This window comes from Anolis carolinensis, chromosome 6 (assembly GCF_035594765.1).
Source record: "Anolis carolinensis isolate JA03-04 chromosome 6, rAnoCar3.1.pri, whole genome shotgun sequence".
Taxonomy (NCBI): domain Eukaryota; kingdom Metazoa; phylum Chordata; class Lepidosauria; order Squamata; family Dactyloidae; genus Anolis; species Anolis carolinensis.
In genome coordinates, this window is record NC_085846.1 from 79,529,206 (window position 1) to 79,543,729 (window position 14,524).

Here is a 14,524-nt window from a genome sequence, read left to right on the forward strand (position 1 = left end):
GATTCCTCTATGTTTGGTGACTCTGTGTGCAGCTTGTCTCCCAATATTTTCTTCATATGCTGAACCATCACTTTCTGTTGCTTGAGAGAACAATGGTTTTCTAAGCACAAAATGAGAGGGTAGTCGGAAGCAAAGAATGCATATTTGTTAATAATGTCGATCACACTGCGGAAGACTATCTGTGAAGTCATTGTGTGACCTGTATAAATCACAGGTTCATTGTCAGGACCATCCCACACATCCAACTCAACACTGCGACATCCCATTTTCAGAGCACGAATATATCCTGTGATGTCCGAAGGGCCTCTAAACTGGTCCTCAATCAAGTATGTGTTATGAGATGAATTTATGAAATAATGAGATAATGGTTGGTTCATGTCCTGACATATCTTTTTATGCTCTGGATCAAATATATGACATTCTGGGGACGTAAGATAATTTGTGAATCCATCTATGGAAAGCCAGCCCTTTTCCTGACCTTCTTTAGATGGCTCAAACTTCTGAATAATATCAAGGCTAATTTCATCAGTGACATGTGCCATACCCTGTTCGGCTTCTAAAAACATCATAAGGTCCTTGGTATCAAGGAATTCTTTATTGCTAGAAAACTGAACTAATAAGAAATAAATCTCAGGACGAGTACAAAGTTCATGAAAAACTTCAACAAACTCCTCCTTTGTGACTTCTGTGCCAGGTTTATCTTTTGATCTGTGCAGCTCTTTGAATTTCAGTTCAATTTTACTTGTTTTTAAACCAGGGTTCAAGTTTTTTATAAACTGTACAGCTCTGCATAAGGATACACGCCCCAAATTATCTACATCTGTTTCATTAAACATTTGTGAAACCCATGAAGTCCGCATTTTATCTTGACTGCTTTCAAGCATGTCTAGTGTATGTTTTCCGTAAGATATCAGGTATCTTAGCCCAGTCACCCAAATATTTGCAACATCAGCAGAATTTGCAACAAGATCTAAAGATTCGTAATTATCTCCATAAATAATAGAAAATGCACAGTCTTCTGAAATCTGGTCAGAAATTCCATTACTACGAAAAATGTCAGTATTTTTCCCAGTTCTCACTTCTTTGATGGATTTAATATCAATCTTTGCTTTTTCCGAATCTTTCTTTGAAGGCTCCCAACGCAGAGATTGCATATCTGCATCTAAAAGGAAGTACCGGTGGTATATTCTAGAGTTGGATCGAACTTTCCTGAGTTCTGAACCTTCAACCATGGAGTTGATACAGTCACTGGCACTACTGATCTTCTTCTCAGTAGGCATGCTGCTAAACGACACCGTCTTTTTCCGTTCTCTTTTTTGCTTTGTACCATCCTGGAAGCAGAGGGAAAATTTCACAGAGTAAGTGCCAGATGGACAAAACAGATATCTATATGTATAATTAGGACTAATTTGCCCACAAAAACAGTCGTTTATGCATAAGAAAATAAAAATTACATAAAACATAATTTTATCACTCTTGGTCCTATGCAAGTTTATTTAGAAATACAATTGGTCTTTCACATTTGCTAGGGTTAGGGGCACTGGACTATCAAGCATTAGTGAATGTGAAAAAAACACAATTTTTGAAAAAGATAGATTTTTAAACCTGAGAAAACACATCTCTAGAAATCTCTAAGTCCTCTAGCACAACTCTATGGCCAACGTCCAGTGGAAATTGGCTAGAATTACACTGAAGGACTTAGAAATTCCTAGAGATAACGTATTAATTAAATCTGCAAAACTTAAGCTTGTAAATGTGAAGGCTGTACATGTGAAATTAAATGAAACTTAACTCTACGTGTACAGGGCATTACCGTCACAATTAATCCTGATGTTTTATGTCTATTATTTTTGTGACAATTGCAATAGTCCTGTGAGATAAAGTTACTGGCATAGCTAAATTTTAATCTTGTTCTAGGTGCATGAAGCTTTTAGGTTTCTAGACACTAATAGTTAGCACAAGGACAAAACAATTAAATCCCTTCTTACAGATAAGTCAGTATAGAGCAGTGGTTTAGTTCCATTTAAAGCAGTGGTTCTCAACCTGGAGTTCCCAGATGTTTTTGGCCTACAACTCCCAGAAATCCCAGCCAGTTTACTAGCTGTTAGGATTTCTGGGAGTTGAAGGCCAAAAACATCTGGGGACCCCAGGTTGAGAACCACTGGTATAGAGGATGGGATCAGCCACATGACGTTTAGGCTTTCATGAATAGGGTCCTTGCTATGTGGGAGAAAAAGAAGAAAATGGCACACAAATTTGAAGTACAAATATAAAGCAAGGGTGAACACCTGTGGTGGGACTAGGGTGCAATCTTCTTCCCATGGCTGCAGTCACTGACAAAATATCCTCCCTCCAAAACAAATGGAAATCCATTTGTAGCTTTGAAAAAAAAACAGATATTTTTCTGTGGCTCCTGTAATTTGTTTCAACAGCAAACTGCCATTTCTGGAGGTTAAGAAACAGAAGTAATAAAAAGGCAAAGAAGGAGTATTTCTTGAGTATGCCTCATAGCAAACATAGGAAGGAATAATGCCATGGAATCCATTCCCATGAAGGTGCTGGTAACCAGTTAAAGTAGAATAGATCAGAAAGACCTAACTGAAAAGCTGGAAAGGAAAACATTATAATTGCTTTTTGAAAAAACTCATTATCAATGAAACTACATAAACAATCTATAGCTTTGACTACTAATGAACCCAGGGATGAGAATCCTGTGGCCTTCCGTTTATTCTTAGACTGCAACTTCCAGCATTCTTCACCATTATATTTTTAGGGCTGATGAGACTTGCAGCCCAAGGCAAATGGCCACAGAATCCCCATCCAGAACTAACTGGGGTAATGAGTAAAAATGTAATCAGCTCTAATCTCAAACCATCAACCTCCCATGGAGGGTTAGAATACAGCCTCTCACAGGATAAATGCATTAATGTGAAATTAACCAAGTTTAGTTATAATTCCTCAAAGTTGGAAACACATAAGCACTTAACTAAGAAGTCTGCAAACAGTCAACAGAGAGAAAACAAAATGGCAATCGAGACAGTAAAACAACTATCATAATTTCAGAACCATATATTAGGTATGTTCACACATACAAACAAAATATAATGGACAAATGTGTTGCACAAAGGATCCCACCCAAAGCATCCGTGTGAAAAAGCAGAAAGAAGATTTAAGTCAAAACAAAGTTCATCTCAACCCTTCCGGCAAAAAGTTTAATGTGGGATCCATAATTATAGTGTCTGCTTATTTCAACTGAAAATTCGTAACTAAACAGGAAAGGGGACTACAAAATTGACACAACAGCCCCAGTATAGTATCTTTGGTTAATGGTTATATAATTCTGGTTTGTATATTTAAAAGGGGTCAAACAAAGTTAAACCAATATATTAATACATCACCTATCTCTTTAGACTTCCTGAGTTCCTGTTGATTCAATGATTCTACTCTAGATGTATCTTTAAAACTGTATTTTTTTTTACAATGTACAGTGCCCTATTAACAATACAATGTACAGTGCCCTTTTAACAATATCAATAAAAGGGAGAATATATATATATATATATATATATATATATATATATACACACACACACACACACACACACACACACACACACACACACACACGTCTTCCTTTGGTATGACATTATTTGAAGGCCAAAATAGCTACATACCGCAAAGTGTACAGCAATTTCAAACTATAAGAAACCTGAGACTATGAGTAATCAAAGCCATGTGATTAAATAAGATGTTGTGTACAAAATGTGTGTTTCAATAAAACAGTTTCTAAGATATGGCAGTACCTTCTATTATCTCGACATTAAAGAATAATGCAGCTGTTCTCCTGAAATACATCGCTGGCAAAATCCATCAGACTAAATTATTAATGTATACCTCTGCAAATTAGAAAGAAACCAAGCCAGGTGGAAGTCTTTCCCCAGTCAATGAATCATCATTGCTTCACAAACAAAATTATATCTCAAATGTTACAGTCTCAGGAAGACCTTATCAAATGAAATGTGTTGGAAAATACATATCTCATCATTAATGCATGCAAACTCGTTTTGTTTTTTTTAGGTTTCATAGTTGGGGATATCAAATGTTTGAAAGATATATTAATTCATATACTTTAAGAACTTTCCTAGATTATTACTTTTAAGACAGAAAGATAACTTTGTTGGGGATGATATGGCATCATTCCCTAAGGTGCATTTTCTCAGCACTCAATGACAATATTTTGCCAATGGGAAAATGCTTTCTTCTAGAATGTGTTTTTCTCTCAAGAATGTCAATTATGATTTTGAGTGCTGTGTTGTAAGTCCCTGCAGATGTACAACAGGCATCCATCAGGTAGCACTCATGATATCTTGGGATGGGGAGAAATTTGTTCAGTTAGCACTGAAGATCCACCTAGTTTGCATTCCCCAATACACAGACACAAACAGATAAGCAGTTATGCTCCAACAGGCATGCTTTTCTGAATTTTATGATGATGGAACTCTCCAATCAGAAATGAAATTTTAATAGACAATGCACACAAAAAATGAGTACCTTGGTGAAAATAATATTAAAATGTGTATATTAATGGGAAGTCTGAAGGTAAACATATAATAAAATAAATATATTGATGTGGAAATTGAATAAAAAACGGTTGAGCTTGGAAAAACAAGGGAAAAAGTTAAACTGATTTACTTACCCCTAGTGTAGTGGTTCTCAACCTGTGGGTCCCCAGTTGTTTTGGCCTTCAACTTCCAGAAATCCTAACAACTGGTAAACTGGTTGGGATTTCTGGGAGTTGTAAGCCAAAACAACTGGGGACTCCCAGGTTAAGACCCACTGCCCTAGTGGCATCACTGTGAAGGGGAGGAAGACATCCCCCCTTCACCTCAAATACATACACAAACCAAATAAGTAGGAAGCAAGGTTGTAGTTATTTGTAATTCTTCTCAGCTTAGATATTTTGCTTTTGGTTCTGTACCAACACTGGTGTGAATATAGTGTGCGCACACACATATGAGGGCATTTGAGTACAAGGGGTGCATCTACACCAAAGTTTTCCAAACTGTGTTCGCTGCTGTATATAGGTACTGTATGTTGCATGAACGTAACAAGAAACCTCTGAGTCTATGTAAAATACAGTAAGTAATTATATATATTAAATATATAAATTTAAAAATTATTTTCTTTTTTTCTTTTAATGTTTACTTATTTTAATTCATTTAAATATACATACATTGCAAGTGTTTGTTGCATACAGCGCAATACTTTCATCTATTAGTCTTTCATAATCATTTCTCAGAAAACATACTTTCAATAGGGTCACAATCTTCTATTTGAATAGTACATATAAAAATATTATAAGTTCCAAATTAATATCCATTTCCTCCTTGCCTTCAGTCTATTAGCTTCCTCTATGTACATTTTTAGATTAATTTCACATTGAGATATTGGATCATTGGTTGCCATTCATTAACAAAGTTCTCTAAAGATTCTCCTCTTATGTGTATCGTTATTTTGTCCATTATCAGCAACTTTGTAATATATTGTTCCAGTTCTGCTAAGGGAGGTACCTCTGAGGTTTTCCAATATCTAGTGTATACTATCTGAGCTGCCACTGTCACGTAAAACAAAATTCTTCCGTATTTCCTTTCCAATTCTTTAGCGTCGACTGGTTCATAAATTAAAAGTTTTCATGAGATATTTCATTTAGTTATTACAATTTATATATGTATTTGTGTCTCTTACAAAGGGTTGGTTCCAATTCTGAACTGCTAGTAAAACTAAATTACTGTGTCACAAAATGATGCATATTTATAAAGTGTATTACCAACATGAAATCTTTGGAAAGCTTTGATCTGCATCATTAAATTAATGCAGTTTGACACCTCTTTAACTGCCATGGATCAATGCTATGAAAGCATGGGAGTTATAGCCTTCCCTGTCAAAGAGTGCTGATGCTTCACCAAACTGCAGCTTCTAGGATTTCCATAGCACTAAGCCATGGCAGTTAGTGGTGTCAGGCTGCAATAATAATAATAATAATAATAATAATAATAATAATAATAATAATAATAATAATTTTATTTTTCTACCTGCCTCTCCTCAGGCAGATGTGCTCATATACACATTGTCAAGAAATATTATATGGTAGTTGAATACAGAAATGGTTACAAACATTTTCAAAGTAAATTACCTCATAACCAGAGTTGGCAGGCGACAGATATTAGTTATCTAAATGCAGAGTATTTCCCTAGCTCTCAGTAATAATTTTGGCATTCGTATTATGCTGTCATCTCATCAATTCACTCAGTTTTCAGAGGCTGCCCCAAGGCTTTAAAATTGCTGCCTACTGAGGCTGGAAAGCACCCCTTCCCTTGCTATCCTTCTCTCAGAAAGCAAAGTTTTTTTGAGAATCGGAAGATTGTTAAGAAAAGGTTTTTGCAAGGCTGCTGTACTGTTTTAATTGCATTGTTTTTAAAGTGTTAACTGTATTTGTTTCAAGAGAGAAAAGGGGGCTATAAATAAATATGATGTTTTGAATCCCATTTAAACATTGGTATTTTGTAGGTTTCTGGTTACATTGTGCTCATTTTAATTCCAAGTCCTTCAATGTCAAAATGGTTTGTAATGATTGGCCCTGATCATTGGCCATACTAAACAAAAGCTTTTGTATGCTCATTTTTAAAAATCCAGCCATATTTAAGAATACTAGACAAGATCTTATGATGTACTGCCATAAAAGAAGCATCTTTGTACATGGAATTGGAAAGGGACATTTTCATGGTCCCCCACACGCAATATCCCCAAGAAAACTTTCTCCTTTTCACTTGTCCTCCATATCAATATGGATTCTGCTTCAGAGGGTTTTCAAATGATCCTGAACAGAGATTGTGTAGGGAAAGAAACCCACTCCTATTGGTTCTGCTGACAAAGCTTTTTCTATCAGGGTATCATAGAATTTTACTATGATTTTAAGTTAAGATTTTACTGGCATGAATGATTTAAATGTGTTCCTATATTATGTCTATGTTTTAATATCTATGTTTTTATCTCTGTATTAGGAACCACATTGGCACAATGGGTAAAACCCTTGTGCCAGCTGAACTGCTGACCTGAAGGTTGGGTTGTTGACCTGAAGGTTGCTGGTTCAAATCCGTGAGACAGAGTGAACTCCCATCTGTCAGCTCTAGCTTGTGGGGACATGAGAGAAGCCTTCCAGCTATCACATCTGGGCATCCCCTGGACAACATCTGAAGATGGCCAATTCTCTCACACCAGAAGTGACTTGCAGTTAGTTCTCAAATCACTTCTGACACGATTTAAAAAAAAATCTCTGTATTTTAACTATGTCGTGCCCCTCCTCGAAGCTTGAGGAGTGGCAGGAAATAATAATTATAATTATAATAAGACCTGGCTATGGCTCACGAATGGGACCCTGAAGGAGGAGACAGAAGGCCTGATCCTTGCAGCCCAGGAGCAAGCCATCAGAACAAATGCAATCAAGGCCAAGATCGAAAAATCAGCTGATGACCCAAAATGCAGACTGTGCAAGGAAACCGACGAAACCATTGATCATATTCTCAGCTGCTGTAAGAAAATCGCACAGGCAGACTACAACAGAGGCACAACTATGTGGCCCAAATGATTCGTTGCAACTTATGACTCAAGTACCACCTCCCAGCAGTAAAGAATTGGTGGGATCACAAATCTGCAAAGGTAATGGAAACTGAACATGCAAAAATACTGTGGGACTTCCGAATCCAGACTGACAAAGTTCTGGAACACAACACACCAGACCTCACAGTTGTGGAAAAGAAAAAGGTTTGGATCATTGATGTCGCCATATCAAGTGACAGTCGCATTGACGAAAAACAACAGGAAAAACTCAGCCGCTATCAGGACCTCAAGATTGAACTTCAAAGACTCTGGCAGAAACCAGTACAGGTGGTTCCGATGGTGATCGGCACATTGGGTGCCGTGCCCAAAGATCTCAGCCAGCATTTGGAAACAATAGACACTGACAAAATTACGATCTGCCAACTGCAAAAGGTCACCCTTCTGGGATCTATGCACATCATCCAAAAATACATCACAAAGTCCTAAACACTTGGGAAGTGTTCAACTTGTGATTTTGTGATACGAAATCCAGCATATCTATCTTGTTTGCTGTGTCATACAATAATAATAATAATAATAAGAAGAAGAAGAAGAAGAAGAAGAAGAAGAAGAAGAAGATTGTGATGATGATGTACATTGCTGTACCCAAAATAATCCATCAGCAACGCTTTTGTTGAGCAAATTAACACACAGCATAAATTCTATATTCTATTCAACCTTGCTTATATATTACTGTTACTCCTTTGTTAAACTGTGATACTATATTACTAAACAACAATAAAACCATACCTACATAGCAGCACAAACTATTATCTGAATCTGTAATGTTTCCATAACGTGAGGCTGCTAGATTTGCCATCAGACACAAATGTGTGCCAAGGAGAGAACACAAAATAGGTAAGGTGAAAACACAGGCAAATCACACAAGAAATTCAATTATTCTAGACATCAATGGCAGTTGAAAGCCATTCTTGCCTGATGCTGGCTTTTGTTCTTTTTATAGTCTCAAGTGAGAAGTGCAATGTGTGTTCATGATTCGTTAACATTAAGCCGATTGCTCATCCAGATGTCTATAAATAATTAAATAGCATGGACAGTCCTGCATTGACATACACAAAAATATCCCTTGCCTAGAGGGATGGAAAAACAGCTAAAATGTTCTACTTTAGGGTCCAATGGGGCTGAAAAGTTACAAGCACTTAAAGGAATTAAAGTAAATGACATCCCAGCACAAATCTGGAAAATTTCAACACATAAGTCAAGGACTTTTAAAAAAATTCATTCAATTTTTGCAAAGTTTCATAACTGCTATAAGGTACATCATGCTTACATACTCTGTTAGAGGAGCATTTAATGCACAATGTAATTGACTTATATTAGGAGATAATAGATTTCACACTGATGTTTAATAGATTGTGCTCTATAGTGCACAGTAGGCCCCATGATACTCAAAACACTGTACAGTACTCACATCTTAAATTAAGTACAGTATGAGTAAAAGGAACTGAAAGAGAAATTCCTAAACAATCCAATCCAATCTAAAAGATTCTGTCATTGAAAACAATATGAACAGTTAGGCATATTCAATATAGTGTAGATTAAATTCATTTGCAAGTATTTTGAAATATTTCACTAACATTTCATTTTTCTGCAAAATTTGGAGAAAATTTAGTGTATCTATTCTTTTTGCATAATGAAACTGAAAGGGATGTTGGCTTTATATTAGATAGCTTCCTACAATTCTTAATTTTCAGCTCTTTCTCTTATCAGAGAAGTGTCAAACTAAGAAGCATTCACAACAAATATACACTGCACAGCAAGGATTTTATGATATGCTGATGACTTCATTGATAACCAAGCGTACAATCCAGCATATACTCGGTTGAATAGGCCCCATTCATCTTCATTAACAGTCAGAGAGGTCTCTTACACCCTCATAAAATAAAAGATATGATGCATCCATCTCTATTCACAGCTGAAAAATTAACTAATGAACAAAACAAAGAAGTCCTATGTTGTGCCTATTGATTTTAAATAAGTGGAACACACCATAAATTTCCTCAAGCCCTATTAAATGGAAGCAAAATTCAGTTTTAAATGACATACATACACACACCTCCAAACTAAGTACTGTACAGACAGTCCTTGAGTTACCAAAAATCTGGCTTACAAATGACTCGCAGTTAAGAACAGGGTGAGACAACAGAAAGCGAGAGAAATCTACCCCTCGGAAGGGAAATTTGCTCCTGAAAGAGTTATCATGGAGAAAAGGTGTCTCCACTGAAGTTCTTTCACCAATCCTTGCATCCACAACAAACATTTTTTTCCAAAATTCAATTATTATCACAGGGACAGAAAGTGAGGTGAAATCTTCTGAACAGGGGCTGAGACGGCTAAACTAACACCACAGGGGTGTTAACCGTTCTCTATGCTATTCAAAGATAGATAGATAGATGGGTTTACATTTAAAAATATACCTGTTCTGACTTACATTTTCAACTTAAGAACAAATCTACAGAATCTATCTTGTTTGTAACTTTTTGTGTGTGTCAGGAGCAACTTGAGTCGCTTCTGGAGTGAGAGAATTGGCCGTATGCAAGGACTTTGCCCAGGGGATGCCCGGATGTTTTGATGTTTTTACCATCCTTGTGAGAGGCTTCTCTCATGTCCCTGCATGGAGCTGGAGCTGATAGAGGGAGCTCATCCACACTCTCCCCGGGTGGGATTCGAACCTGCCAGCTTTGAGGTCAGCAACCCAACCTTCAAGTCACTTGGTCCACTACGCCATCTGGGGGCTCCTTGTTTGTAACTTTGAGTCTGCCTGTATTACAAGCCAGATGAATTTTTGTTAGCAATTTCCCACCTATGTATATATACTATCAAAATGCTTTTATAGCAATAAATAAGGATCTATAACTTGGAAAAACCTAATCATGGAAATATTCACACTGAGCCCTCCACATTTACTGGAGTTAGAGGCACAAAAGTGGGGAAAAGTGATTTTTAAAAAACACTATTTTTTAAACCTGAGAGAACACCTCTCTGGGAATGTCTAGGTCCTCTAGCACGGCACTATAGTCCACCAAAAGCTAACCACCCAAGCATGCCTGCACAACATATGGCCCGCATTAGCCTTTGGCGTGGCCTGCAGAGCGCCATGCACCCATCTCCACTGTTATTGAGCACCTCCCATTGCTACCCTCTCTGCCATTGCCACTGAACACCCTTCCCACCGTTGCCAGATGCGGGCCCCCGTTGCCGTCCCCCAGTGTCATTGCCACTGCATCCCCCTTCTTTTGCCATCACATGCCCTGGAGGGAGAAAGACAGGAAGGGAGGGAGGGAGGGAGGAAGAGAGAAAGGGGAAAATAGATAAAGAGAAATAGGGGAAAGAAAGGGTTGGAGGAAGGGAGAAAGAAAGAAGAAAAGAAGGATAGTAGAAAAAAGAGAGGAAGGAGTAAGAAAAAAGAAAATGCAAGAAAAACAAACGGAGGGAGAAAAGAAAGAAAGAAAAAAGAAAGAAAGGGAAGGAGGGATGGAAAAAGAAACAAATAAAGAGAAAAGGGGAAAGATTGAGGGAATGCTGGAAGCATGGTGTTGTGGTTTTAACTGGTTTTAACTATGGTTCTGAACCCGACATTGGGTGATTTTAGGCAAGCCACACTTTCTTCAGAAAAATCTCCTTTGAATAAATCTTGACAATAAATCTCTTAGGATCGTCCTAAGTCTGAAATGACTTGAAGGCACACAACAACAACAACAACAACAACAACAACAACAACAACATTATTAATTATACCTTACTTGGAAAATGAGGTGCTAAAAACCTATCTGCAGCCCCAAGAGCCTTAGCCTATCTAATTTCGGCCCCTTTCTACTGCCATACAGTCACACTGGAGGGCCTAGAGTTTTCTAGAAAGAACATCATTTATCCAATCTGTGAATAATCAAATCCACCAAAGCCAACCTGCAAATATAGATGCCGAAGATTCTTAGCAACCTCTGCCCATTTTCTGTCTTGTAATAAAAGAAAGGAAAATTCAAATCTGGGAAGAATGCCAGATATTCCTTTAAAGAATGTAAACAAATATTGCAGAGAGCGACCTCAGGTCACCCTCTGGGTTAGTACACTTGGGACACCTATCTCTAGTGAACCTGCTGTTGGGTAGTAGGGTGTATACTAAAAGTGAAGTGTGAACTAGATGCAAGTGTTCTGAACAAAATGATAAGATGCAAACCTCTGATTGGATAACCAATACACTTGAGTGAGTGTCGGGAGAGAATAAAAGAGTTAAGTTAGGGCTATCTCACTAGGCTGCTGTCAGGCTTACTTCAAAGGACCAGTCTGAACGCAGATCAAAGACAGCTGCTCTCAAACACAATCTTTATTGAAGAATACATGACTTTGGAAAAGTCGAGAATGACCTAATGTTTACATACATCTAATTTTATCACTTCTGATGCAACGTAATATCACACGCAAATATCATCATCAAACCCCACCTTCTGGATCACATTTCCACCAAGGTTTCTATCCCCCCCACACTACAGCAATTATAATTGTTTATACTTTCACCCCTGAGTTCCCAGGCTCATTTTATCTTCTCCCGCCAGGTGCTCGCATGTTTATGTTATGAAGTCAGATTCAGGGCTTGGAAATTCAGCCCTGGGATCTGGCTGCATGACATGGCGCCCCCGTTTTCTTCGTCCTCCTCTTCGGTTCTTCTTTCACCATAGTCCTGAAACAAATCAAACAATAACTCTATGGGTCCATTTTGTCTAAAGTCCCCATATATTTTTTCAGCAAGCTGCGATGGAAGACTGGGTGTATTTTCCCTAAACTTTTTGGCAATGCCAATTGGAAAGTCACTTCATTGATAACACCCTGTATTCTGAATGGTCCAATATATTTGGGGCCCAGTTTTCTTGAAGGTAACCCCAATTTGATGTTTTGGGTACTTAACCACACTAGATCTCCTTTATCTAATTTATCGCCTTCCACCCTCTTTCTGTCTGCGAACGTTTTATACTTTTTGTGTGCTTCTTTTAACGAAGCAGTCACTTGATTCCAACATTCCATCATTTGCGTTTTCCATTTCCCTGCCTCTGTTCCTTCATTTTCTGTCCACCTCGGCAATTGGGGTAAAGGTTGTATTTCATACCCGTAAACTACTTCAAAGGGGGTTTTGTTTGTTGCTGAATGTATAGTTGAATTAAAGGCTAGTTCCGCAAACGCCAACCACCTAGACCAGTCATTTTGTCTCATGTTAGAGTACATTCGAAGGAACTGCCCAAGCGTTTGCTGAGTACGTTCTACCGCCCCGTTTGTCATGGGGTGAAAAGCAGAACTTAAACTCCTTTCTGCTCCTAGCATTTCCAAGAATTTTTCCCAAAATTTTGCTGTGAATTGTACTCCTCTGTCACTGACTACTCTACTTGGACATCCATGTAATTTGTAAATATGGTTTATGTACAATTCAGCTAGTTTCTCAGCCGATGGTAGCTTCGTCAGTGCTATAAAGTGGGCCTGTTTAGAAAACAGGTCTAATACTGTCCAAATATAACGATGTCCTTTGCTGACTGGCAGTTCTCCCACAAAGTCCATAGCTACACATTCCCAAGGCCTGGTAGGTTCCGCCACTGTCTGTAACAATCCCATAGGCTTCCCTCCTCCCGATTTATTTCTGGCACAATCATCACATTGGACAACATGATTCTTTATGTCCTTCCTCATTCCTGGCCACCAACAATGTTTTGCTATTGCCTTTGTTGTTTTGGTAATTCCTGTATGACCAGCGCTCTGGTTGTTGTGAAAACGATGCAGAATCTTAATCCTTAATATTGCTGGGATATACAGTTTCTTGTTTACAAACCAAAATCCCCCCTTCTGGTCCCCCTTTTCTGCGTTGGACGCGATCCATTGATCTCCTTTATAAGACTGTTTTAGTTCATTTCCCCAGTTATCTTCCCCGCCGAGTTCGACCAAAGCCGTGTCCTCCTTTTGGGTTTGTGCTCTTGTCCTGACAGCTAAGCCCCATTGTTTGTCAGAGAATATTGTCCCCTCCTTTGCTGTGGTTAGGCCTTCGTGTTGAGGCATGCGTGAAAGAGCATCTGCCAAGACATTCTGTTTCCCTTGAAAAAACTTTAATTGGAAATCGAATCTGCTGAAGTATTGCGCCCATCTGATTTGTTTGGGGGACAATTTTCTAGGAGACTTTAAATACTGGAGATTCTTATGGTCAGACCAAATTTCGAATGGGATTCCGCTTCCTTCGAGGAAGTGTCGCCAGCATTCTAAGGCTTTTAATATGGCTAATGCCTCTTTTTCCCATATTGGCCAACTTTTTTCAGTTTCGCTGAACTTCCGTGACAAATATCCACAGGGTTTTAAGTTCCCATTTTGATCCTTTTGCAATAGCACTGCCCCGTACGCACAGTCTGAGGCATCGCAATGGATTATGAAAGGGCTCCTGATATCAGGGTGTTTTAGGATGGGTCCTTCAGTGAAGCATTCTTTTAAGGTCTCGAATGCCTTTTGGCATTCTGGCGTCCAACTCAGTTTGGCGCCGGGAGCTTTCACTTTTGCTGTCTCCCCTTTCCCTTTTGTTTTTAAAAGTTCTGTAAGGGGTGCGGTTATTTGTGCAAAGCCTTTTATGAAGGGTCTGTAAAAATTTGCAAACCCCAGAAATGATTGTAATTGCCTCCTTGTTTGAGGCACTCCCCATTCTTTCACATCTGCTACTTTAGCTGGATCCATAGCTAACCCTTCTGGAGACATCCGATATCCCAGAAAGTCAATTTGAGTTCTATTAAATTCACATTTGGACAGTTTTGCGTACAGCTTTGCTTCTCTTCGTCTCTGCAAAACTTCCCGGACCAATTTTACGTGCTTTTCCTTATCTTCAGAA

General features: G+C 38.3%; 1 protein-coding gene across 4 annotated transcripts in view; it reads right to left on the minus strand.

Annotated features, from left to right (window-relative positions):
* Positions 1-14,524, minus strand: part of plcl2 (phospholipase C like 2) — a 149,362-nt gene that overhangs the window by 34,001 nt on the left and 100,837 nt on the right. For all 4 annotated transcript variants that reach the window (XM_008112732.3, XM_008112733.3, XM_008112731.3 and 1 more), the window contains exon 3: positions 1-1,331. This exon is cut by the window's left edge and continues 1,156 nt beyond it. In XM_008112732.3, coding sequence (XP_008110939.2) covers positions 1-1,331 — 1,331 coding nt within the window. The remainder of the gene's footprint in view (positions 1,332-14,524) is intronic.